The sequence below is a fragment of the Scyliorhinus torazame genome, chromosome 4 (assembly GCF_047496885.1).
Source record: "Scyliorhinus torazame isolate Kashiwa2021f chromosome 4, sScyTor2.1, whole genome shotgun sequence".
Lineage (NCBI taxonomy): Eukaryota > Metazoa > Chordata > Chondrichthyes > Carcharhiniformes > Scyliorhinidae > Scyliorhinus > Scyliorhinus torazame.
This window is the reverse complement of record NC_092710.1, coordinates 311,688,819-311,714,130: the sequence shown is the minus strand read 5'-3', so window position 1 is coordinate 311,714,130 and position 25,312 is coordinate 311,688,819. Positions and strand designations below refer to the sequence as shown.

The window sequence follows — 25,312 nt, the reverse complement described above, 5'->3', positions numbered from 1 at the left end:
GGGGGAACTCCATAAGGGGACGCATACATTCAGGGTCGGGGCCTATAACTCCATTTCGCACTACGTAGCCGAGGATGGTTAGGCGGTCGGTGCTAAACACGCATTTATCCTTGTTACATGCAAGGTTAAGGATCTTTGCAGTCTGGAGGAATTTTCGGAGGTTGGTGTCGTGGTCCTGCTGGTCATGGCCGCAGATGGTGACATTATCGAGATACGGGAATGTTGCCCGTAAACTGTACCGGTCAACCATCCGGTCCATCTCGTGCTGGAAGACCGAGACCCCGTTGGTGACACAGAAGGGAACCCTTAAGAAGTGATAGAGCCGCCCATCTGCCTCAAAGGCAGTGTATTTGTGGTCACTAGTGCGGATGGGGAGCTGGTGGTAGGTGGACTTGAGATCCACCGTGGAGAAGACCCTGTAATGCGCGATCCTGTTTACCAGGTCGGATATGCGGGGGAGGGGGCACGCGTCCAGCTGCGTAAACCTGTTGATGGTCTGACTGTAGTCGATGACCATCCCATGCTTCTCCCCGGTCTTTACCACCACTACTTGAGCTCTCCAGGGACTGTTGCTAGCTTCAATGACTCCTTCCCTCAGTAGCCTTTGGACCTCTGACCTAATAAAGATCCGGTCCTGAGCACTGTACCGTCTGCTCCTGGTGGCGATGGGTTTGCAATCCGGGGTGAAGTTCGCAAACAGGGAAGGCGGATCGACCTTGAGGGTCGCGAGGCCGCAGACAGTGAGGGGGGGGGGGGGGGGGGGGGGGGGGTATAGGGCCGCCGAATTTGAAAGTTAGACTTTGGAGATTACACTGTAAGTCTAAACCTAGGAGTGTGGCTGCATAGATGTGGGGTAGAGCCGGTACTTTTTGAACTCCCTTCCCTGGACTGTGAGGTTTGCTACACAAAACCCCTTTATCTCTACTGAGTGGGAACCGGAGGCCAGGGAGAGTTTTTGATTAACGGGGTGGAGGAGGAGAGAACAGCGCCTTACCGTGTCAGGGTGTATGAAGCTCTCCGTGCTCCCAGAGATGATTAAACAGGTCGTCTCGTGCCCGTTGATTAGTACTGTTGTTGTAGCAGTTGAGTGTTCGAGGCCGGGTCTGGTCCAGGGTCACCGAGGCTAATCGCAGCAGTTGAGTGTTCTCTTCGGGCGGTGTGCGGTCAGCCGAACTGGGGCCCTGGGATTCCATCCAAGATGGCGGCTCCCATTGATCGCACATGGCTGGGGGTTCACAAAATGGCGGCGCCCATCCATCGAACGTGGCGCCTGCGGGACAAGATGGTGGCGCCCGGGGGCCGCACATGGCCCTGGAGGAGGAAGATGGCGGCGCCCGCTGGTCGCACGGGGACCATGGAGAGGTTTGTGGTGGCGGCCCGCATTCGCCGCCGGAGACCGCGGCGGCCGCACGGGCCTGGCATACCACCACGAAGTGGCCGTTTTTAACCGCATCCCTTGCAGGTGGATGCGCAGGCTGGACAGCACTGCCAGGGGTACTTGACCTACCCGCAAAGTAGCAGCGGGCCCCCCCCCCCCCCCCGCCCGAGGTTGCCAGGCCACCTTGCAGCACAAGCTTGTGGGGGGATGGGGGATGTCTCGGGGTCGGCTGCGGAGGGGTTCCACGCTGCCCAGAGGGCTGCCGCGTGGTCGGGAATGTAAATGCGGACGTTTCTGGAGGCCACATCCAGGGAGCCTGCAAGGGCCCGTGCCTCCTTGAGGCCTAGGGTGTCTTTTTCCAGCAATCGCTGGCGGATTTGGGAGGACAGCATACCTGCCACGAAAGTGTCCCGGATCAAGAGTTCTGTGTGGTCGCTCGGCGAAACTTGCGGGCAGCCGCAGTTTCTCCCCAACACGGGGAGCGCACGGTAGAACTCTTCCAGCGATTCCCCAGGGATTTGCCGCCTCGTTGCTGGCAGATGTCGGGCGTAGACCTGGTTTACCGGGTGAATATAACGTCCTTTTAGCAGCTCCATTGCTGCATCGAAGTTGCCCGCGTCCTCGATGAGGGTGTAAATTTCCAGGCTCACCCTCGAGTGCAGGACTTGCAATTTCTGTTCTCCCGTGGGTGTGTTTTCGGCCGTTCAGAGATATCCTTTAAAACACGCCAGCCAGTGCTTGAAGGTTGCCGCTGAGTTCGCCACGTGGGGGCTGAGTTGCAGACACTCCGGCTTTATTCGGAGCTCCATCCTTTTAAATCTAGCTTATTAAATTGATGCACAATCAATGACCACTAAAGCGAGGTTGTAGTCCAACTGAAGTCTTTAATAAGCTAGATGTTTCCCCCTGCAGCTCAGGTACGGAAAGAAGGCTGCTGGGGAGGCACGGGCTCTTATACCCCGCCTTGCAGGGCGGAGCTACCATACAGCTTGACCAATAGGAAACATACAATATCTACCATGCCAATTTGAAAAATCCCATTAATTCCTACTCTTTGTTTCCTGTCTGCCAACCAGTCCACCTCAATACTAGCCCTAATACCATGCGCTGTAATTTTACACATTTAATCTTTTGTGCGGGACTTTGTCAAAAGCTTTCTGAACGTCCAAATATACCATGTCCACTGGCTCCCCCTCGGCAACTATACTAGTTACATCCTCAAAGAATTTCAGTAGTTTAACAGTTAGTTTAAGGACACTTTTTGGTTTGAAAGAAAATCAAAAGAAAATGTCTTGAGTGAAATATTGAAGACTTAAAGCCATGACCGGAGAATAAGAATCCCACCATTCAGGCTGTAAAGGAACTCATTCTGCAAAGCCTTTTCAACTTGTTCATGGGACTTTCCAGTTAAAATATAATCTTACCTGCGGCGAGTTTTAATAACCTGCACCAAAGTATATTGAGGCCATTTGCCAACTGTTGTCTTATTCGTATTTAACCATAAGAATAGTGTTGATATGGGAGGCATTATTTCATTCCCTGTGACCTAATCAACCTTTGTTGGCTGTCTAGTGAACCCAAATTGATAGAACTAAATTTCTTGCCTCCTAAGTCACAGGTGTGAACCCATTGTGCATTACCTCGACAACTTCTGATGGTTGCAAGGCACAGTTCTGATTCTATGCATCAGAGGGCACAATTGCAGCTGTTCCTGACACATTGGCGGTCAGCGACATTGAACAGGAATTGGATAAATGACTGGAGGATAATTTTTCCGGTTTTCGTTGGGAAAGGAATGTTGGCCAGAAAGTAGGGGGAAACTACTGTTCCGTTTCAAATAATGCCATGGTATTCTAATATCGACTTGAAGCACCAAAATAGGAAGAGGCACAATATTCCAGTTTGGCCTCACCCAAGGCCCTGTATAATTGCAGCAAGATGATATATTAGAGAGTGGCTGTGGAGCTGTGCAAAGCAAAGGCAGAGGGGCAATTCGTCAAGAAAGGAAAGTTATGATCATTTAAAAAAATATATAATTTAACTAGTTTACCTTTTCGCAAACAACTTCAAAGCCATGAGAGAAAACACTGCAACACTGAACATAAACAGCACAAAGACATAGGTGATCTCCGGAAGAGTGTTGCGGATATTCCTGAAGGCTCTTCGGAGCTGAAATACAAGAAACTGTAATACTAACAATTGTAATTAGTGGTATTCGATGGCAAACATGCTCCTGGGGTGGGACATGTTGGCTCTGCACCATGCTACAGAAGACAACATTGGAGAAATATTTCACAAGTTTCTCATCTTGCTGTGTTTAAAAATAAGTGCAGGCCTTTAGTTCTGGATTGATATTCTGATGCAAAATAAAAGTTAAAAGATTAGGCTCACCTGACGACTTTCGGTGAAGTTGACACAAAACAGTGGCCTCAGGATTCTGGACCACCTGACGACAAAATATCCAGTTTCTGTCAGAGTCAAGTATATAATCATGTCCATCACTGTGAGCTGGAAGTGAAGAAATGCAGCACTTTTAAAATCTGTCAAAACTGTTCTGCATTATCTTACCACGTAATTTATAAACAACATTTTTATAAGCTGGGCAAAGCTCACCACTATGGGATGAGAGGCACAGGAGAGCACAAATAGTGACATGCAAGGGTAAATCCAATATCGAATGATCATGCTCCTGATTGCCATCTAGTGGTTTCCCAATGGCAAGTGTAAATGAAGAGCTGAGTAAAAAGCCAGAGAATGTGGGAGTGATCATTCCCCAGTACAAGACTTCAGGGAGGGAGGAAGGGAAAAAAGTTTGTATTAAAAAAAACAGCTTAAAAAAAAAAAAAAAAAAAAAAATCACAAGCAGAATATTGAAACATTTCAGTAAGATTCTTAATGTAATTTCAAATAAAATCTCTGGGGTTTCCTCAGTTTCCAATACCTTACACCCAATGGCTAAGTTCTGATATGTAGGCACAGTTTGTCTACATGTCAGCACCTGACAAATTATTTTCACAGAAGGTCCACAAACAGCAAGTAAAGAAACAGCCAGAGAAATGTTACTTTGTGATATCATCTGAGGGAGAATGTTGGCAAGAACTGAAGAACCTCTTGCTCTTTTCAATAGTGTCAATTGTTATGGGCCAGGGTTTAGAGAACACCAAAGCATATCATGGAGTTCACCTGACCTACAACTTCTAATAGATTTTGGTTATGAGGAGCACAAGGGCCCACTTTCCAGCTGTTATGCAACAGAGATCTTAAGCATTTTTAAACAAAAAATGTTTATTCTATGAATCCAGTTAACATTTTATAAACCCACAGTAAACATCTTATCAACTACAAACACAAATACCAGCCCCCCCCCTCCCCCAAGATACAGTACTCTATAGGTAACCCGTAGTAACTTTCCTAACAACATCCATAAGCCAAACACCATTTTTCTACAAAAACAGTAGGTTTGAATTCCTTACAGAAAGCAGATATTACTTTGAAGTTATCAAGTGGTCTGGAGACATTCTTTAGCATGCAGAGAGAGACAAAACATATACCTTCTTTGTTGGAATGCAGCTCCCAACTGGAAACAAAACCAAAAAACTCGAGCCACAAAGCAGCTTCCAGCTCAAAACGAAAGTAAAAGAGAGAATCACATCCCAGTTCCACCCATACAGTGACATCACTACAGCCATTTGATAAAACACACTTTTCTTAAAGGGACCCTCACATGACACAATGGATCTCCTGCTCGAGAGCACTTCACTCTTGACTTCCAAGCGATTGACCACACAAATGGCAGCCTGCACAATGATCGGCAAAATCACATTACATTTATTCAGATTTCACACTCACCAATATGCTGACAATGATGCAGATGTTTTTTGCATCTTTCCAAAACACCTTGGTGGGAGTAATCTTTGAGAAATGTAACAGACGTAGACCAAAGATCAGCAGGCACATAAACTCTACTGTTGAAGTTACCTGTTGGGTTAAAAGAAAACACAGATAATTTCTCTGTGGCCTGGAGAGCAATTACTGAAGGTGGCAAATTAACAATGGAACTTTTGAGGAGTGGATCTATATCGATAATTCACGATAAGCGATCTTTCAAATCCGCAAATGTAAACGCTGACAACCGGCACAGACAGGATAGGCCGAAGGGCCTCGTGCTGTGCTGTAAAATTCTATTACTCTATTACCTTACTGCCAAGACATGTTTATCATCGGACTGTCAATGGAGGCAACTTTTAAAAATCAGTATTGTTTTTGTAACCAAAGAACAGAACAGTTGAAGCTGCTGATAATAAATCTTACTGCCACATATTCCAAATAGGCAATAGGGAAACCAGAAACAATCAATTAAAATAAAGACATGGGGAGGAGGAGTAATAGAAGAAACCAGCTGTGGCCAATTGTAAAAGCACCGTCTCTTGCCAATGCAAGATGGCTGCAGATATCCATCTGCACATGAGCACCTGTCGGCACATATGCCGAAACCCGATGGTGGATCCTTCAAAACTTGGGTGGCATCAGGGTCTATAGCACCATTGTAAATTGATTTAGCATGATCAATGAAATGAGTGGGGAACTGCAGTCATACAGATAAGAAGTCAGAATATAAGCAAGAGACTAGCTGCAGTATAGACTAATGCTAGCCCAACCTGCAAAACATCCCACAACATTGCACACCTCAACACTGCAGATTTTTGATGCATCGGTGTCGGTTCTCCAGATTCCTGACATAATTTTCCAACAACAAAGCAAGCAAAAGAGAAAACGGTATGAATAACCTGATGCGACCATCAATTCACTCAAAGACACGAGTAGAAGTAAACGGTGGTTTTAATCAGCTTAGAATAGTGCCTGCCTGCGACTGGTACAATACTGTGAACCGCCTACAGGTCAACTGCTCTTTATACTTCCTTTCAAGGGGAGGAGCCATGGGTGGAGCCCGTACATGCCCCAACATATCCCTCTGTGGGTGAAGCCACACAATGGCCCATAGGTGGAGCCCACAAGGTCAACAACATAACAGCTGTAACACAATGGCAGAACATGATACTAATACACTGGTGAATTACTAGTACTATACATTCACCACATATATAATGGAAAATGCTGGGCAGAGTGTATCAAATGTGTACACGGGTTGTGTCAGAGCACTGAACCTCGTCGAGAACTGAAAGTTAAATTCTAGGGTCCTCAAAGATAGAACGGCAGTTTATTGTACTTTATTTCGGCCTGACTGACGAGTACTCGCACTTCAAATGACGTCATGAAGTAAACATTCGCAGCAAATGCAGCCTTATCCAAAACAAATAGGGGTTCTCATGCTGTCCATACCAGAAAGGCAAACTCCTCCCTTCGCATCACAGTACCAACTGATCTACAGATTTATACTTCTGTTTCAGATATAAATCTTATGCCTCATCCCACCCGGTTTCCACATCCCTTGCTTACCCAAGATCAACGTTTTCTACTTTTACATTCTTTTAAATTAGTTTTTTTTAATGGGATGAGTGTGTCGCAGGCTGGGCCAGAATTTATTGTCCGTCCCCAATTGCCCTTTAGGGGGCAGTTAGAGTCAGCCACATTGCTGTGGATCTGGAGTCACATGTAGGCCAGACCAGGTAAGAATGGCAGAAAGGACATGAGTGAACCAGATGGGTTTTTACAACAAATCGCCAATGGTTTCATGGTCATCATTAGACTCAATTCCAGATTTTTATGGAATACAAATTCCGCCATGTGCAGTGGTGGGATTTGAGCCCGGGTCCCCAAAATATTACCCTGGGTTTCTGGTTTACTGGTACAGTGGCAATACCACTATGCCATCACCTGCTGAACTTATACAGGATACCAGTTAGATCTCAGCTGGAATATTGTGTACCACACTTTAAGGATGTGAGCCCATTGGAGGGTGCAGAAGAGGTTTACAAGCATGGTTCCAGTGATGAGGAACTTATGACGATAGATTGGGACTGTTCTACCTGGAGAGAAGGCGGCTAAGAGGAGGTTTGATAAGAGATTTTCTAAATCATGAGTAGATGGGGAGAAACAGTTCCCGCTCATAAAAGGATCAGGAACGAGGGGGCACGGATTTAAAATGATTTGCAAAGGAAGCAGCTGTAATGTGAGGAAAAAGCTTCATCACACGACGAATGGTTTGTCTGGAATGCACTGTCTGGAAGTGTGGTGGAAGCAGGTTCAATCAAGGCAGCCAAGAGGGCATTAGATGATTATTTGAATAGAAACAAAGTGCCATTTCCCCATACCCTGCACTAAGTCATGAAGCTCGTTCGGAGAGTCAGTGTTGACACAGAGGGCCAATTCAACGCCTTCTGCGCCGTAACAATTCTGTGATAGCACAGGCCACAGGTATTATTGTACAGTACCTCAGGATTACAATGTCAGCTAGCTTGGCTCCATAGATGAAAGTTCGGTGGTCAAGAGTTCAGTGGGATCAGGGTCAAGGGAGCCCAGGTAGCATATACTCCACATAGGCAGCTTTCCTATATAAATCGCCCAGAGGGGCTGGTTTAGTACAGTGGGCTAAACAGCTGGCTTGTAATGCAGAACAAAGCCAGCAGCGCAGGTTCAATTCCCGTACTGGCCTCCCCGAACAGACGCCGGAATGTGGCGACTAGGGGCTTTTCACAGTAACTTCATTGAAGCCTACTTGTGACAATAAGCGATTGTTGTTGTTAGATGCCAGTCCAAAAGGCTGTAAATGGAGACAGCCAAAAAGATTCAATGGTCTCGGCCAAATGCGTTGCTGAGACTTCCTTCCATACATCTTGTTGTAGGACTATTTCTCCATTAGTCTGAATGATATACACTAACCCTAATAATTTCTCAAACTTAAAAGAAAATAACTCTTGTATGGGTGACCTACCTAATGTGTACCATGTGATGAATGTTTCAAGAGACTGAAGGTTATGTAACCAATATCTGAGGATAGAGGCTACCTCAAATCATACAAGCTTGCAAAAACAGTTCAATATCAGTTGCAAATAGTGGTCAGTGAACTTCACCTTCAGTGGGGCTCACAATGATCACTGAAATGTTAGAAGAACTCTGTATTCTACGAAAAGCTTAGAAAGTTTCATTAAAAAAACACAATCTTTCAAACACTGACTTGAGAACATTAACTCAGGGAGCAGTAGGTGGTAGGTGGTGTTTGTGGGGACACTGGTCCAGGACCCCTCAACATGAACGAGAAATGACCTCTCTCCCGAGGGGTATTTAGAACCAATATCTGGAAATATCCCCATTTAAGGTCAAATGCTTGGAATAAATTAGGCCGATTTTCCATTGTTTTAATGTCAAATTACAAAGGGTTCCCATGTTATGAATATTGAGTTCTAATCACTTGACCACAGTCCAAATATCTGAGCATTTTATCAAACAATAGCCCTCAAATGACATTACTGTACCAACAGACAAAATGTTTTGTTGTATTTGCCCAAAATTCTTGTCTGTACTACTTATGAAATGAGGATAGAGGAGCCTTTTAAGTAAATAAATATTTTATTGTGACTAGCCGTCCACATTTTAAAATCTCTATTGAATTAGGTCACAGTTCAATTATGGACCTTTTGCTGTTTGGTCTACGAATTATGGCGCACTTTTTCTTGTTGTTGCTTGGTAGGTGAAAGATTCCACAGCACCAATATTCCTCAACCCCCACATCCCACAACTTGGGAAGGGGGCAGTTAGGGAAGAGAAATCAGACAGCGTCTGACTTATATTTAGACATTTTAAAGGCTTTTCCAAAGTTTATTTGCAAAGCTCACGTAGGACCTCTAATGGTAAAAGTTCAGTATCACTATTAAAACTCAGCATAGGTCCTGGAAATGAAATACACAAAGGAAACGCACTCCCGCTCATCTGTCTATTATAAAATAATAACTTTGTGCTGTATTGGTTGTATTTCCAATATCTGCAATGTTTTTAAACTCACTAACCTCTAGTCTGATTTTCAGAACACCAGGGCTCGGTTCCATTTATTGTCAGTTCGGGATCCTCTCCAGCGACTGGAAAATCAGCCTAGTTTATTCTAAATATTTATAATTTCTGGACATTGGCTCAAAAGATCCCGAGGTCAGAGCTTGTTCAGGTTGAGAGGTCCTAGACCAGTGTTCCCATAAATACCTCCTACCACCTTCCGCTCCTTTTGTTAGTTCCATCACCTGATCTTGCCTTCAATATTGAAAAGCATCGCTTGTTTTAACTGAATAGCACTCATAGAATTTTTACAGTGTAGGAGGCGGCCATTCGGCCCATCGAGTATGCACCAGCCCTTAGAAAGAGTACCCCACTTAAGCCCATGCCTCCACCTTATCCTCATAACCCAGTAACCTCACCTAACCTTTTGGACACTAAGGGGCAATTTAGCATGGCCAATCCACCTAACCTGCACATCTTTGGCCCGTGGGAGGAAACCCACGCAGACACTGGGAGAGCGTGCAAACTTCACAGTCACCCGAGGCCAGAATTGAACCCGGATCCCTGGAGCTGTGAGGCAGCAGTGCTAACCACTGTGCCACATGCCGCCCTTAATGGCAGTTCCAGGTGCACAGGTTAAAGTTAAAGTTATTGTCGGCACAAACCTCTTGGTGCTGAACTCTGACTTGAAAAGAATGTGCAACCTGGACACTGCAACTATCCAAGGGCCCCAAAACACCAGGGTCACTGAGTTACTTATACCCCAAGTGCACTCGAACAATATCACTGCAATGTACATGCGCATTTCTTATTGTTTATGGTCAATGGTAAAAGTGGGATAGCAGTTTGGTTAATTATGCACGCGTGCTCGAAAGGAAACTGTGCAAGTCACAATACATCTGACCCACTTATGACAGCAGACTCTGTACATGACAGCACTGGAGAAGAGGAGCTGCAGCAACAGTAATAAAAAGGTTGCAATCTTAGGACTTTGAATAGTAAGTCCAATAAAAGAATGGAAGACAAGGCAAAGCTCGGATTTAAAACAGTCAGGGCTGAATGTAATGATTTCTGCTCTTGCATGAACTTTTCAATAAAAAGTACTTTTCTGTATATGGAAACAAGAGTACACTTCTGCTACTAGGAGAAAAAAAAAGAGACATGGAAAGCAGAAGCAAGAGTGGGTAATTCGACCCTCCATGCCTGTTCCACCATTTAATAAGAGTATGGCTGATTCTCCCTCTCAACGCCGTACTCCTGCGCACTCCCCATACCCCTTTTAGAGTCTAGAAATCTGTTTCTTTCTTAAATGTATTCAGTGGTGTGGCCTCCACAAACTTCTATGGCAGGGAATTCCACAGGTTCACCTCCCTCCGAGTGAAGAGGTTTCTCCTCATCTGTCCTAAATTACCTATCCTGTATCCTGAGACTGCGACACCCGCAGCCAGAGGAAACATTATCCCAGCATCCAGTCTGTATCCCAGGGATCAGTCTGGTGAACCTTTGTTGCACACTTACCCAGGTTATCCTGCATCCGCCATGTATTTGCCCACTCACTCAACTTACCTAAATCACCTTGGAAGACTTAACAATGCTCCTCGTCACTCACATTCCCACCAAGTTTCGTGTCATCAGCAAACTTGGAAATACTACGTTTGGTTCCCTCAGCCAAATAATTGATATATATTGTGAATAGCTGGGGCCTAAACACTGATCCCTCCCACCAGTCACCGCCGCCACTTCGAAAAAGACGCATTTATTTCTGCTGCTTTCTGTTTGCTAACCAATTTTCAATCTATGCCAATATATTACCCCCAATCCCATGTTCTTTAATTTTGCACACTAACCCCTCACATGGGACTTTATCAAAACCGTTCTGAAAATCCAAATACACCACATCCACTGGTTCTCCCCGATCTACTCTACTAGTTACACCCTCAAAAAAAATTGTCGGTTTGTCAAACATAATTTCCCTTTCATAAATCCATGTTGACTTTGTCTAATTCTGTTGACACTTTCCAAGTGTCCTGTTATCACATCCAACTCTAGCATTTCCTCACTACTGATGTTAGGTTAACTGGTCTCTAATTCCCTATTAATAGATTCATAGACATTTATCACGCAGAAGGCGGTTAGTCAGCCAATCGTGTCCACACCTGTCATTAACGATCTGACTACACTAATTCCATTTTTCAGCGCTTGGCCCATAGTCCTGGAGGTTATGGCAACACAAGTGAATACCTAAATACTTCTTAGATGTCACAAGAGTTTCTGACTCAACCACCCTTTCAGGCAGTGAGTTCCAGACTCCGACCACACTCTGGGTGAAAAGGTTTCTCCTCAATTCCTGTTAGTGTTCCACCTCTTACTTTAAATCTATGTTCCCCTGGTCATTGACTCCTCTACTAATGGAAGAAGTACCCTCCTATCCACCCCATCTATGGCCCTCATAACCTTATACAGCTCTACCAGGCCCCCTCTCAACCATCGCTGTTCCAAGGAAAACAGCCCCAGCCTATCCACATAGCTCAGACCCTCTGTTCCAGGCAGCATCCTGGTGAATCTCCTCTACACCCTCTCCTGCGCAATCACATCTTTCCTATAATGTGGTGACCAGAACTGCACGCAGTACACCAGTTGTGGCCTAATGTGTAATTTATAGTTCCTGCTGACCATAATTTAATTAATCTCAAGAGGCTTGGAATATAAAAGCAGGGATGTACTTCTGAAGCTTTATAAAGCATTAGTTAGGCCCCATTTAGAATACGGTGAGCAATTTTGGGCCCTACACCTCAGGAAGGACATACTGGCCCTGGAGCGGGTCCAGCGGAGATTCACACGGATGATCCCAGGAATGGTAGGCCTAACATACGATGAACGTCTGAGGATCCTGGGATTATAATCATTGGAGTTTAGGAGGCTGAGGGGAGATCTAATAGAAACTTACAAGATAATGAATGGCTTAGATAGGGTGGATGTAGGGAAGTTGTTTCCATTAGCAGGGGAGACTAGGACCCGGGGGCACAGCCTTAGAATAAAAGGGAGTCACTTTAGAACAGAGATGAGGAGAAATTTCTTCAGCCAGAGAGTGGTGGGTCTGTGGAATTCATTACCACAGAGGGCGGTGGAGGCCGGGACGTTGAGTGTCTTTAAGACAGAAGTTGATAAATTCTTGATTTCTCGAGGAATTAAGGGCTATGGAGAGAGAGCGGGTAAATAGAGTGGAAATCAGCCATGATTGAATGGTGGGGTGGACTCGATGGGCCGAATGGCCTTACTTCCACTCCTGTCTTATGGTCTAACTTTGGTTTGCAGGGGGGGCGGGGGGGGGGGGGGTTTGGGGCTGGTTCTGTTTTTGGGTGAGGTTGTTTTTTGCTAAAGTGACTGTTTCTTCACTGTTTTTTCTGATGTTTGTTTACTGGGGAATGTGATGTTCTTAATATGTTTGTTCAAGTGGGGGGGGGGGGGGGAAGAGGGGAGAGAACAATGGGGAGGCAGACTGCTTAGTGCCAGGGATGGGCGCCATTAAGTCAGCATGGGTCAGCTGACTCACGGAAGCAGTGGGGGGCGAGCAGTTGTGAAGCTGGAGCTTGACTTGGGGGGGGGTTGGGTTTCTAGTGTTGTTGCTGGGGGGGAAAGAGAGAGAAAGAGGGGGGGGGAGAAATAGAGCTGCTTTGCTGACAGGGGAGGAACTGTTGGAGAAGTAGGCTGCAAGTGTTGGGCACACTGGATAAGTGGGGCTTGTTCAAGGATCAGCTACTGCGTGTTCTTGATAAGTATGTACCGGTCAGACAGGGAGGAAGGCGTCGAGCGAGGGAACCGTGGTTTACCAAGGAAGTGGAATCTCTTGTTAAGAGGAAGAAGAAGGCCTATGTGAAGATGAAGTGTGAAGTTTCGGTTGGGGCGATGGATAGTTACAAGGTAGCGAGGAAGGATCTAAAGAGAGAGCTAAGACGAGCAAGGAGGGGACATGAGAAGTATTTGGCAGGAAGGATCAAGGAAAACCCAAAAGCTTTCTATAGGTATGTCAGGAATAAGCGAATGACTAGGGAAAGAGTAGGACCAGTCAAGGACAGGGATGGGAAATTGTGTGTGGAGTCTGAAGAGATAGGCGAGATACTAAATGAATATTTTTCGTCAGTGTTCACTCAGGAAAAAGATAATGTTGTGGAGGAGAATGCTGAGCCCCAGGCTAATAGAATAGATGGCATTGAGGTACGTAGGGAAGAGGTGTTGGCAATTCTGGACAGGCTGAAAATAGATAAGTCCCCGGGACCTGATGGGATTTATCCTAGGATTCTATGGGAGGCCAGGGAAGAGATTGCTGGACCTTTGGCTTTGATTTTTATGTCATCATTGGCTACAGGAATAGTGCCAGAGGACTGGAGGACAGCAAATGTGGTCCCTTTGTTCAAAAAGGGGAGCAGAGACAACCCCGGCAACTATAGACCGGTGAGCCTCACGTCTGTAGTGGGTAAAGTCTTGGAGGGGATTATAAGGGACAAGATTTATAATCATCTAGATAGGAATAATATGATCAGGGATAGTCAGCATGGCTTTGTGAAGGGTAGGTCATGCCTCACAAACCTTATTGAGTTCTTTGAGAAGGTGACTGAACAGGTAGACGAGGGTAGAGCAGTTGATGTGGTGTATATGGATTTCAGCAAAGCGTTTGATAAGGTTCCCCACGGTAGGCTATTGCAAAAAATACGGAGGCTGGGGATTGAGGGTGATTTAGAGATGTGGATCAGAAATTGGCTAGCTGAAAGAAGACAGAGGGTGGTGGTTGATGGGAAATGTTCAGAATGGAGTACAGTCACAAGTGGAGTACCACAAGGATCTGTTCTGGGGCCGTTGCTGTTTGTCATTTTTATCAATGACCTAGAGGAAGGCGCAGAAGGGTGGGTGAGTAAATTTGCAGACGATACTAAAGTCGGTGGTGTTGTCGATAGTGTGGAAGGATGTAGCAGGTTACAGAGGGATATAGATAAGCTGCAGAGCTGGGCTGAGAGGTGGCAAATGGAGTTTAATGTAGAGAAGTGTGAGGTGATTCACTTTGGAAGGAATAACAGGAATGCGGAATATTTGGCTAATGGTAAAGTTCTTGAAAGTGTGGCTGAGCAGAGGGATCTAGGTGTCCATGTACATAGATCCCTGAAAGTTGCCACCCAGGTTGATAGGGTTGTGAAGAAGGCCTATGGAGTGTTGGCCTTTATTGGTAGAGGGATTGAGTTCCGGAGTCGGGAGGTCATGTTGCAGCTGTACAGAACTCTGGTCCGGCCGCATTTGGAGTATTGCGTACAGTTCTGGTCACCGCATTATAGGAAGGACGTGGAGGCTTTGGAGCGGGTGCAGAGGAGATTTACCAGGATGTTGCCTGGTATGGAGGGAAAACCTTATGAGGAAAGGCTGATGGACTTGAGGTTGTTTTCGTTGGAGAGAAGAAGGTTAAGAGGAGACTTAATAGAGGCATACAAAATGATCAGGGGGTTGGATAGGGTGGACAGTGAGAGCCTTCTCCCGCGGATGGATATGGCTGGCACGAGGGGACATAACTTTAAACTGAGGGGTAATAGATATAGGACAGAGGTCAGAGGTAGGTTCTTTACGCAAAGAGTAGTGAGGCCGTGGAATGCCCTACCTGCTACAGTAGTGAACTCGCCAACATTGAGGGCATTTAAAAGTTTATTGGATAAACATATGGATGATAATGGCATAGTGTAGGTTAGATGGCTTTTGTTTCGGTGCAACATCGTGGGCCGAAGGGCCTGTACTGCGCTGTATTGTTCTATGTTCTATGTTCTATGTTACAGGGACAAATGGGAGATCGGGAACAGCGAATGCCCAAGTGGGGGGCTCGAGGAGGCAGAGGGCGTGAGCCAGAGGCTGGCCTAAAAAGGGTGATGGCTAACTGGCACGGGAGGGGGGGGGCACAGTAAGCTCCCCCCCCCCCGACCAGGCTGATTACATGGAACGTTAAGGGTTGAATGGTGGTCGGTCAGCAGCAGCAGCAGCAGCAACCCTGGGGCGTGGGGGGAGAACGAGAGATTGTTTGAGCGGATGGACGAGCGGGAGATGGCATGGAGGGCGGGGAGAAACGGTACGTGCGGCCAAGAGCCAGTGTATAAAGCTATGTAAATATATCATCTTGCCATGTATATATCTTGCTCAGGGAGATTTTGCGTTATTTTGTTACGGGGGGGGGGGGGTTACTGTTTGTAAGGGGAAAAAATTGTGTTAGATAACCTTAATAAAAAATATATATTTTTTAAAAAAGGGTTGAATGGACCGGTCAAGAGGACTCGCGTGTTTGCGTATTTGAGGGGGCTGAAGGCGGACGTGGCAATGCTACGAGAGACACAACTAAGGTTACAGACCAGACTAGATTGATGGGTGGGTTAGCCAAGTATTCCACTCAGGGCTGGACTCAAAGACCAGGGGGGGTAGTGATCTTGATCAGCAAACGAGTGGCATTCGAGACAGGGAAAATCGTGTCAGACAAGGGGGGTAGGTACATAATGGGGAGTGGGAAACTGGAGGGGGCGCGGGTGGTGCTCATGAACATATATGTTCTGAATTGGGACGATGTGGAATTTATGAGGCAGGTATTAGGTAAGATTCCAGACTTAGAGTCACATAACCTGATTATGGGAGGAGATTTTAACACAGTCATTGATCCGGAATTGGACCGGTTCTGTAATTGAAAGAATCTTAACTCCTGGCTGGCTCGCCAATGTTAGAATCTTGTATTTGAAAGAATGTTAACTCCTGGCTGGCTCGCCAATTGTTGAGAATCTTTAATTTGAAGGGATCTTAACCTGCCAAACTAATTGCAGTTGTTGAAGAATTGCAAGATGCAAAATCCAAACTTGGCGTAGTTCGGCAGGTTAAGATCCCTTCAAATGAAAGATTCTCAACAATTGACGAGCCAGCCAGGAGTTAACATTCTTTCAATTACAGATTCCAACACCGGTCAAAATCCAGGACAGGGAGGAGGCCGGCCGCGGCAAGGAATTGAAGGGGTCTATGGAACAGATGGGGGTGTAGACCCATGGAGGTTTGCATGGCCGAGGGCGAAGGAGCTTTCTTTTTTCTCACATGTCCACAAGGTATACTCTCGCATCGACTTTTTTGTTCTGAGCAGGGCACTAATACCGAGGGTGGTGGATACGGAGTACTCGGCAATCGCAGTGTCGGATCATGTCGCACATTGGGTGGATCTACGAGTTAGTGTGGAGAGAGGGCAACGCCCGCTGTGGGGACTGGATGTGGGGTTGCTAGCGGACGAAGCGATCTGTGGGCGGGTTAACAAGTTCATCCAGAACTACCTGGAAACAAATGATACGGGGGAGGTCTTTACAGCGACGGTTTGGGAAGCTCAGAAGGCAGTGGTCAGAGGGGAATTAATCTCGATACGGGCCTAGAGAAAAGGTGGAACGGGCTGAGAGGGATAAGTTAGTTGAGGAGATACTCCAGGTGGACAGGAGATACTCGAAGGCCCCGGACGTGGGGATACTGAGGGAGCGACGGAGGCTACAGGCGGAGTTTGGGCTGTTGACCACAGGGAAAGCGGTGGAACAGTTGAGGAAGTCAAGGGGGAGGGGGGGGGGGGGCGATTTAGGAGTACGGGGAAAAGGCAAGCAGAATGTGAGCGCACCAGCTCAGGAAAAGGGAAGCGGCCAGGGAAATAGGTAAAGTAAAGGTAGAGGCGGGAATACTGTCCTGGACCCAGTGGGGGTGAATGAGGTGTTTAAGGACTTTTATAGTAAATTATATGAGTCGGAACCCCCGGCTGGGGTGGAGGGGATGAGGCAGTTTTTGGGTAGATGAGGAGCTGGTGGAAGGGCTGGGAACCCCAACTGAGATTGAGGAAATAATCGAGAGACTGGAGGGCATGCAGTCGGGCAAGGCCCTGGGGCCCGACGGCTATCCGGTGGAATTCTATATAAGACGTTTTCAGAGATATTGAGCCCACTGCTGGTGAGGACATTTAATGAAGCAAGAGAGGGACAAGTTCTGCTTCAAGAAGACGACCATCATCCCTGTACCAAAAAAAAGGTCAAGCAGCGTGCCTTAATGACTATCGTCCAGTGGCTCTGACATCCATCATGAAGTGCTTCGAAAGGTTAGTCATGGCATGAATCAACTCCAGCCTCCCCAATTGCCTTGATCCACTACAGTTTGCCTACCGCTGCAACAGGTCCACAGCAGACACCATCTCCATGGCCCTGCACCTAGATAACATGGGTGTCTTTGTTATCTAGGTGTTCCATGTCAGAATCCTATTTATCGACTACAGCTCAGCCTTCAACACCATAATTCCTACGAAACTCATCTCCAAACTCGGTGGCCTTGGCCTCGGCTCCTCCCTCTGTGACGGGATCCTGAACTTTCTAACCCACAGACCACAATCAGTAAAGATAGGCAACAACACCTCCTCCACGATCATCCTCAACACCGGTGCCCCACAAGGCTGTGTCTTCAGCCCCCTACTATACTCCTTATACACCTAGGACTGTGTGGCCAAATTCCCCTCCAACTCGATCTTCAAATTTGCTGATAACACCACCGTAGTGGGTCGGATTTCAAACAATGACGAGACAGAGTTTAGGAATGAGATAGAGAATCTGGTGAACTGGTGCAACGACAATAATCTCTCCCTCAATGTCAACAAAACGAAGGAGATTATCATTGACTTTAGGAAGCGTAGTGGAGAACACGCCCCTGTCTACATCAATGGGAACGAAGTAGAAAGGGTCGAGAGCTTCAAGTTTTTAAGGTGTACAGATCACCAACAACCTGTCCTGGTCCCCCCATGCCGACACTATAGTTAAGAAAGCCCACCCACGACTCTACTTTCTCAGAAGACTGAGGAAATTTGGCATGTCAGATACGACCCTCACCAACTTCTACAGATGCACCATAGAAAGCATTATTTCTGGTTGTATCACAGCTTGGTATGGAGCCTGCTCTGCCCAAGACCGCAGGAAACTACAAAAGGTCGTGAATGTAGCCCAGTCCATCACACAAACCAGCCTCCCATCCATTGACTCTATCTATAATTCCCACTGCCTCGGAAAGGCAGCCAGCATAATTAAGGACCCCATGCACCCTGGCCATACTCTCTACCACCTCCTTCCGACAGGAAAAAGATACCAATGTTTGAGGTCACGTACCAACCGACTCAAGAACATCTTCTTCCCTACTGCCATCAGACTTTTGAATTGACCTACCTCGTATTAAGTTGATCCTTTCTCTACACCTTGCTATAACTGTAACATTATATTCTGCAGCCTCTCCTGCCTTCCTTATGTACGGTATGCATTGTTTGTACAGCATGCAAGAAACAATACTTTTCACTGTATACTAATATATGTGACAATAATAAATCAAATCAAAGAAGGGAGTCCACCCCCCCCAACAATGTCGCAGGCCTCAATTTCATTGATCCCGAAACGGGAGAAGGATCCAGAGCAATGCGAGTCATACAGGCCAATTTCTCTACTTAAATGTGGACGCCAAACTGCTGGCTATGGTACTGGCCACAAGGATAGAGGACTGTGTCCTGGGGGTGATAGGGGAAGACCAGAAGGGATTTGTAAAGGGCAGGCAACTCAAGACCAATGTTCGAAGGCTTTTGAATATTATTATGATGCCCTCAGAAGGAGAGGAGGTGGTGGTAGCGATGGATGCGGAGAAGGCTTTTGATCAGGTGGAGTGGAATTACCTGTGGGAGGCGCTGGGAAGGTTTGGATTTGGTGAGGGCTTTATTGACTGTGTGCGGTTGCCGAACTTCTGCATTTACTACTGGGCAGCTAATGTAGCCATGATTAGGAAGTGGGTAGCGGGGGAGGGGTCGGTGTGGGAGCAGATGGAGGCGGCAACATGCAAAGACACAAGTTTGGGAGCAGTGATAACGGCACCTCTTCCGTTCTCGCCGGCCTGATACCCCACAAGTCCGGTGGTGGTGGCGACTCTGAGGGCAATGGAGGAGATATCAGAGAGTGGAGGGAGCATCGGTTTGGACCCCGATTTATAATAATCATCGGTTTGTACCGGGTGGCTGGATGGTGAGTTCCGGAGATGGCAAAGGGCAGGAATTAGGAGGATGGGGAATCTATTTAATTAATGGGAACTTTTCCAGCTTGAAAGCCTTGGAGGATAAATTTGAATTGCCAGCAGGGAACGGGTTTAGGTGTTTGCAGGTGCGCGACTTCCTGAGAAAGCAGGTTCCGGCCTTTCCGCTGCTGCCGCCACGGGGGATACAGGACAGAGTAGTGTCCAGTACCTGGGTGGGAGGGGAAGGTATCGGATATTTACCAGGAGCTTTCGGAGGCGGAGGAAACTCCGGTGTAGGAGCTTAGGGTCAAGTGGACGAGCTGTGAGGAGAGACAGAGGCGGGTTTATGGGCAGATGCCCTAAGCAGGGTTAATACCTCCTCATCATGTGCCAGACATAGCCTGATACGATTTAAGATAGTCCACCGGGCACACATGACAGTGGCTAGGATGAGCAAGTTCTTTGGGGTAGAGGATAGGTGTGCGAGGTGCGCGGGAAGCCCAGCAAACCATGTCCACATGTTTTGGGTATGCTCAAAGCTTTGAGGGTTTTGGCAGGGATTTGCTAAGGCAATGTCCACGGTGCTAAAAACACGGGTGGTGCCGAGTCCGGAAGTAGCGATCTTTGAAGTGTCGGAAGATCCGGGAGTTCAGGGGGCGAAAGAGGCCGACATCTTGGCCTTTGCCTCCCTGGTAGCTCGGAGACGGATCTTATTAATGTGGAGGGACTCGAAGCCCCCGAGTGCAGAGATCTGGCTTAGTGACATGGCTGGGTTGCTCAGTCTCGAGAAGATAAAGTTCACCTTAAGAGGGTCAATGGTCGGGTTCACCCGGAGGTGGCAGCCGTTCGTCGACTTTCTCGGGGAAAATTAAAATGTCAGCATGTGCAGTATTCCAAGGGGGGAGTGGGGGGCAGGAAAGAGGGCCGGATTGTTGTTTTATGATTAGGGTGTGTGAAGATTGAGATGGGGGAAATGTTTATTGTACCATGTTTATGTCATTGTTATTGTTATAAAAATTTTCAAATACCTTAATAAAAAATTTTTTTTAAAATAAATAAAGATTATTATTACTTGCCCTCTACCTACAGGGATCTGTGGATATGCTCCCAAAGGTCTCTCTGATTTCCAGTACTTTCCAGAATCCTACTATTCATAGTGTAATCTTTTACCTTTTTAGCTCTCCCCAAATGCATTACCTCACATCTTTCCGGGTTGAATTCCATTTGCCACTGCTCTGTCCACTTTAAGATTCGATTGATATCCTCCAGCAATCTACAGCTATCCTCCTCACTATTTACCACCCTATCCATTTCCGTGTCATCTGCGAATTTCTTGGATCATACCCCATATATCCAAATCAGTCATGTACACCACAAATAGGAAGAGCCCCAGCCCCCGTGGACTCCCACTGGAAAGACTTCCAGTCACAGAAATACCCTCCCACTATCACCCTCTGCTTCCTGCCTCTCAGCCCATTTTGGATCCAATGTGCCACTTTGCCTTGGGTCCCAGGGGCCATTATTTTCTTGACCAGTCTGCCATGAAGGACCGTATCAAAAACTCTGCTAAAATCCATTCCGACAACATCAAATACATTACCCTCAGCAATATTCCTGGTTAGCTACTCAAAAAATTCAATTCAATTTGTCAAACATGACCTTCCCTTAAGAAACTATCCCCGATTAACCAGTGTCTATCCAAGAGCTCTGTCCCTCAGAATTTGTTTGAGTAACTTTCCCACCACTGAGGTTAGACTGACTGGCCTACAATTTCCTGGTCATCCAGCAGAGGGCAGTAGAGCGGAGCTGCTGATTGGCTGTTGCGGGGCCAATTTGCATAAGTCTGTTGTGCTCACCCGATCTTGAAGGTGTACCTGAGCAAGAGACCCCAGTTGGTCAAGGGAAGACAAGCATCAAGCAGAGGGCAGTAGAGCGGAGCTGCTGATTGGCTGTTGCAGGGGCAATTTGCATACGTCTGTTGTGCTCACCCTAACTTGAAGATGGTTTGTGGAGGAGCTGTTGTCAAGTGACACTTAAACCCGAAACACTTCTTCAGTGTTTCCCTCCCTACCCCCTCCTCTAAACCAAAAAACCCAACTGCTGTAAAGCTCAAGAGGAAGGCTCGAAAAAATGAAAATCGCTTATTGTCGCAAGTAGGTTTCAAATGAAGTTACTGTGAAAAGCCCCTAGTCGCCACATTCCGGCGCCTGTCCGGGGAGGCTAGTACGGGAATTGAACCGTGCTGCTGGCCTGCCTTGGTCTGCTTTAAAAGCCAGCTATTTAGCCCAGTGTGCTAAACCAGCCCGAGGGCAGGTAGAAGTAGAAAGAAGTTGAACCGTGAAGTCACAGCCTGCAGGTAAGGAATTGGCTGGTGACTGGCAAGTAGTTTTTTTTTCTTTTATTTCCCCTCGGGTGTTACCGTGCGGGGCGCAGAGGTTGCTGAGTGAGTGCTTGCTGAGAAGGAGTGAATAACTGGTAAGCTCTTTCTTTCTTTTATTTAATCTAGCAGGGATGGCAGGGAAGGTAGTGCAATGTTCCTCCTGCAGAATGTTTGAGGTGAGGGATGCCGTCAGTGTCCCTGCTGATTTCATCTGTGGGAAGTGCACCCATCTCCAGCTCCTCAGAAACCGCGTTAGGGAACTGGAGCTGGATGAACTTCGGATCATTCGGAAGGCAGAGGTGGTCATAGATAGAAGCTTCAGGGATGTAGTTACTCCGAAGAATAAAGATAGATGGGTGACGGTGAGAGGCGCTGGGAGGAAGCAGTCAGTACAGGGATCCCCTGTGGTCATTCCCCTTAGTAACAAGTATACCGCTTTGGATACTGTTGGGGGGGGGTGACTTACCAGGGATAAGCCATGGGTTACAGGTCTCTGGCACAAGAGTCTGTCCCTGTTGCTCAGAAGGGAAGAGGGGAGGAGTAGAGCATTAGTCACTGGAGACTCCATAGTTAGGGGGATCGATAGGAGATTCTGTGGGAACAAGAGAGACTCGCGGTTGGTGTGTTGCCTCCCAGGTGCCAGGGTGCGTGATGTCTCGGATCGTGTTTTCAGGATCCTTAAGGGGAGGGGGAGCAGCCCCAAGTCGTGGTCCACATAGGTACCAACAACATAGGTAGGGAAAGGGATAGGGATGTAAGGCAGGAATTCAGGGAGCTAGGGTGGAAACTTAGATCTAGGACAGAGTTATTATCTCTGGGTTGTTTCCCGTGCCACGTGATAGCGCGACGAGGAATAGGGAGAGAGAGGAGTTGAACACGTGGCTACAGGGATGGTGCAGGAGGGTTTCAGATTTCTGGATAATTGGGGCTCATTCTGGGGTCGGTGGGACCTCTACAAACGGGATGGTCGACACCTGGACCAGAGGGGTACCAATATCCTGGGGGGGAAATTTGCTAATGCTCTTCGGGAGGGTTTAAACTAGTTCAGCAGGGGTTTGGGAACCTGAATTGTAGCTGCAGTATACAGGAGGTTGAGAGCAGTGAGGTCATGAGTAAGATTTCAAAGTTGCAGGAGTGTACTGGCAGGCAGGAAGGTGGTTTAAAGTATGCCTTCTTCAATGCCAGGAGCATCCGGAATAAGGTGGGTGAACTTGCAGCATGGGTTGGTACATGGGACTTCGATGTTGTGGCCATTTCGGAGACATGGATAGAGCAGGGACAGGAATGGTTGTTGCAGGTGCCGGGGTTTAGATATTTCAGTAAGCTCAGGGAAGGTGGTAAAAGAGGGGGAGGGGTGGCATTGTTAGTCAAGGACAGTGTTACGGTGGCAGAAAGGACGTCTACTGAGGTAGTATGGGCTGAGGTTAGAAACAGGAAAGGAGAGGTCATCCTGTTAGGGGTTTTCTATAGGTCTCTGAAAAATTCCAGAGATGTAGAGGAAAGGATTGCAACGATGATTCTGGATAGGAGCGAAAGCAACAGGGTAGTTGTTATGGGGGACTTCAACTTTCCAAATACTGACTGGAAACGCTATAGTTTGAGTACTTTAGATGGGTCCGTTTTTGTCCAATGTGTGCAGGAGGGTTTCCTGACACAGTATGTAGATAGGCCAACGAGAGTAGAGGCCATATTGGATTTGGTACTGGGTAATGAACCAGGACAGGTGTTAGATTTGGAGGTAGGTGAGCACTTTGGTGATAGTGACCACAATTCGATTAAGTTTACTTTAGCGATGGAAAGGGATAGGTATATACCGCAGGGCAAGAGTTATATCTGGGGGAAAGGCAATTATGATGCGATGAGGCAAGTCCTAGGATGCATCGGGTGGAGAGGAAAACTGCAGGGGATGGGCACACTGGAAACGTGGAGCTTGTTCAAGGAACAGCTACTGCTTGTCCTTGATAAGTATGTACCTGTCAGGCAGGGAGGAAGTGGTCGAGCAAGGGAACCGTAGTTTACTAAAGCAGTCTAAACACTTGTCAAGAGGAAGGAGGCTTATGTAAAGATGAGACATGAAGGTTAAGTTAGGGCGCTCAAGTGTTACAAGTTATCTAGGAAGGACCTAAAGAGAGAGCCAAGAGGGGACATGAGAAGCCTTTGGTAGGTAGGATCAAGGATAACCCTAAAGCTTTCTATAGATATGTCAGGAATAAACGAATGACTGGGGTAAGAGTAGGGCCAGTCAAGGACAGTAGTGGGAAGTTGTGCGTGGAGTTCGAGGAGATAGGAGAGGTGCTAAATGAATATTTTTCGTCAGTATTCACACAGGAAAAAGACAATGTTGCCGAAGGGAATACTGTGTGCTCTATGCAGCACCTTAAATTGGATCAGGCTAAGCCTGGCACACGAGGAAGAGGAATTTACCCTGCTTAGGGCATCAGCCCACAAACCCTCCTCAATCTCCTCCCAGAGCTCTTCTTCCCACTTTCCTTTTAGTTCGCCCACCAGCTCCTCCCCCTCTTCTCTCATCTCCCGGTATATCTCGGACACTTTGCCCTCCCCGACCCACACCCCCGAAAGCACCCTGTCCTGGATCCTTTGTGTCGGGAGCAGCGGAAATTCCCTCACCAGTTGTTTCGTGAACGCTCTCACCTGCATATATCTAAAGAAATTTCCCGGGGGCAGCTCATACTTTTCCTCAAGCGCTCCCAAGCTCGCAAACGTCCCATCTATAAATAAATCTCCCACTCTCCTGATTCCTACCCGGTGCCAGCTCTGGAATCCTCCGTCCAGCCTCCCTGGGGCAAACCTATGGTTGTTCCTGATCGGGGACAACACCGAGGCTCCCAGCACACCCCTCTGTCGCCTCCATTGCCCTCAGATACTTAATGTTGCCGCCACCACTGGGTTCGTGGTAAATTTTTATGGGGTGAGCGGTAGCGGCGCCGTCACCAGCGCTTTTAAACTCGTCCCTTTGCAGGACTTCATCTCCAACCTTTTCCACGCCGCTCCCTCTCCCTCTATCATCCATTTACGAATCATCGCCACGTTGGCGGCCCAGTAGTAGTCGCCCAAATTCGGCAACGCCAGTCCCCTTGTCTCTGCTACGCTGTAGGAACCCCCTCCTTAGCCTCGGGGCCTTCCCTGCCCACACGAAGCTCGTGATGCTCCTATCTATTTTTTTTAAAGAAGGCCTTAGTGATCAGCATACGGAGACATTGGAACACAAATAGGAACCTCGGGAGGACCATCATCTTAATTGCCTGCACTCTGCCAGCCAGTGACAGCGGCTGCATGTCCCACCTTTTGAAATTCTCTTCCATTTGTTCCACCAGCCGTGTCAGATTGAGTCGGTGTAAGGTTCCCCAGCTCCTGGCTATCTGAATCCCCAGGTATCGGAAGTTTCTTTCCACTCTCCTTAGCGGTAGGCCATCTATCCCTCTACTCTGGTCCCCAGGGTGCATCACAAAAAGCTCACTCTTTCCCATGTTAAGCCTATATCCCGAGAAATCTCCAAACTCTCTCAATATCTGCATGACCTCTGTCATCCC

The 25,312-nt window shown here is 47.2% G+C and overlaps 1 protein-coding gene across 2 annotated transcripts in view; it reads right to left on the bottom strand.

Annotated features, from left to right (window-relative positions):
• The window catches only part of tpcn3 (two pore segment channel 3), a 107,594-nt gene that overhangs the window by 45,162 nt on the left and 37,120 nt on the right, over window positions 1-25,312 (bottom strand). For both annotated transcript variants that reach the window (XM_072500075.1, XM_072500076.1), the window contains 3 exons: window positions 5,228-5,356; window positions 3,770-3,886; window positions 3,429-3,547 (listed from right to left, as the gene is read on the bottom strand). In XM_072500075.1, the coding sequence (XP_072356176.1) occupies window positions 3,429-3,547; window positions 3,770-3,886; window positions 5,228-5,356 (365 nt within the window). The remainder of the gene's footprint in view (window positions 1-3,428; window positions 3,548-3,769; window positions 3,887-5,227; window positions 5,357-25,312) is intronic.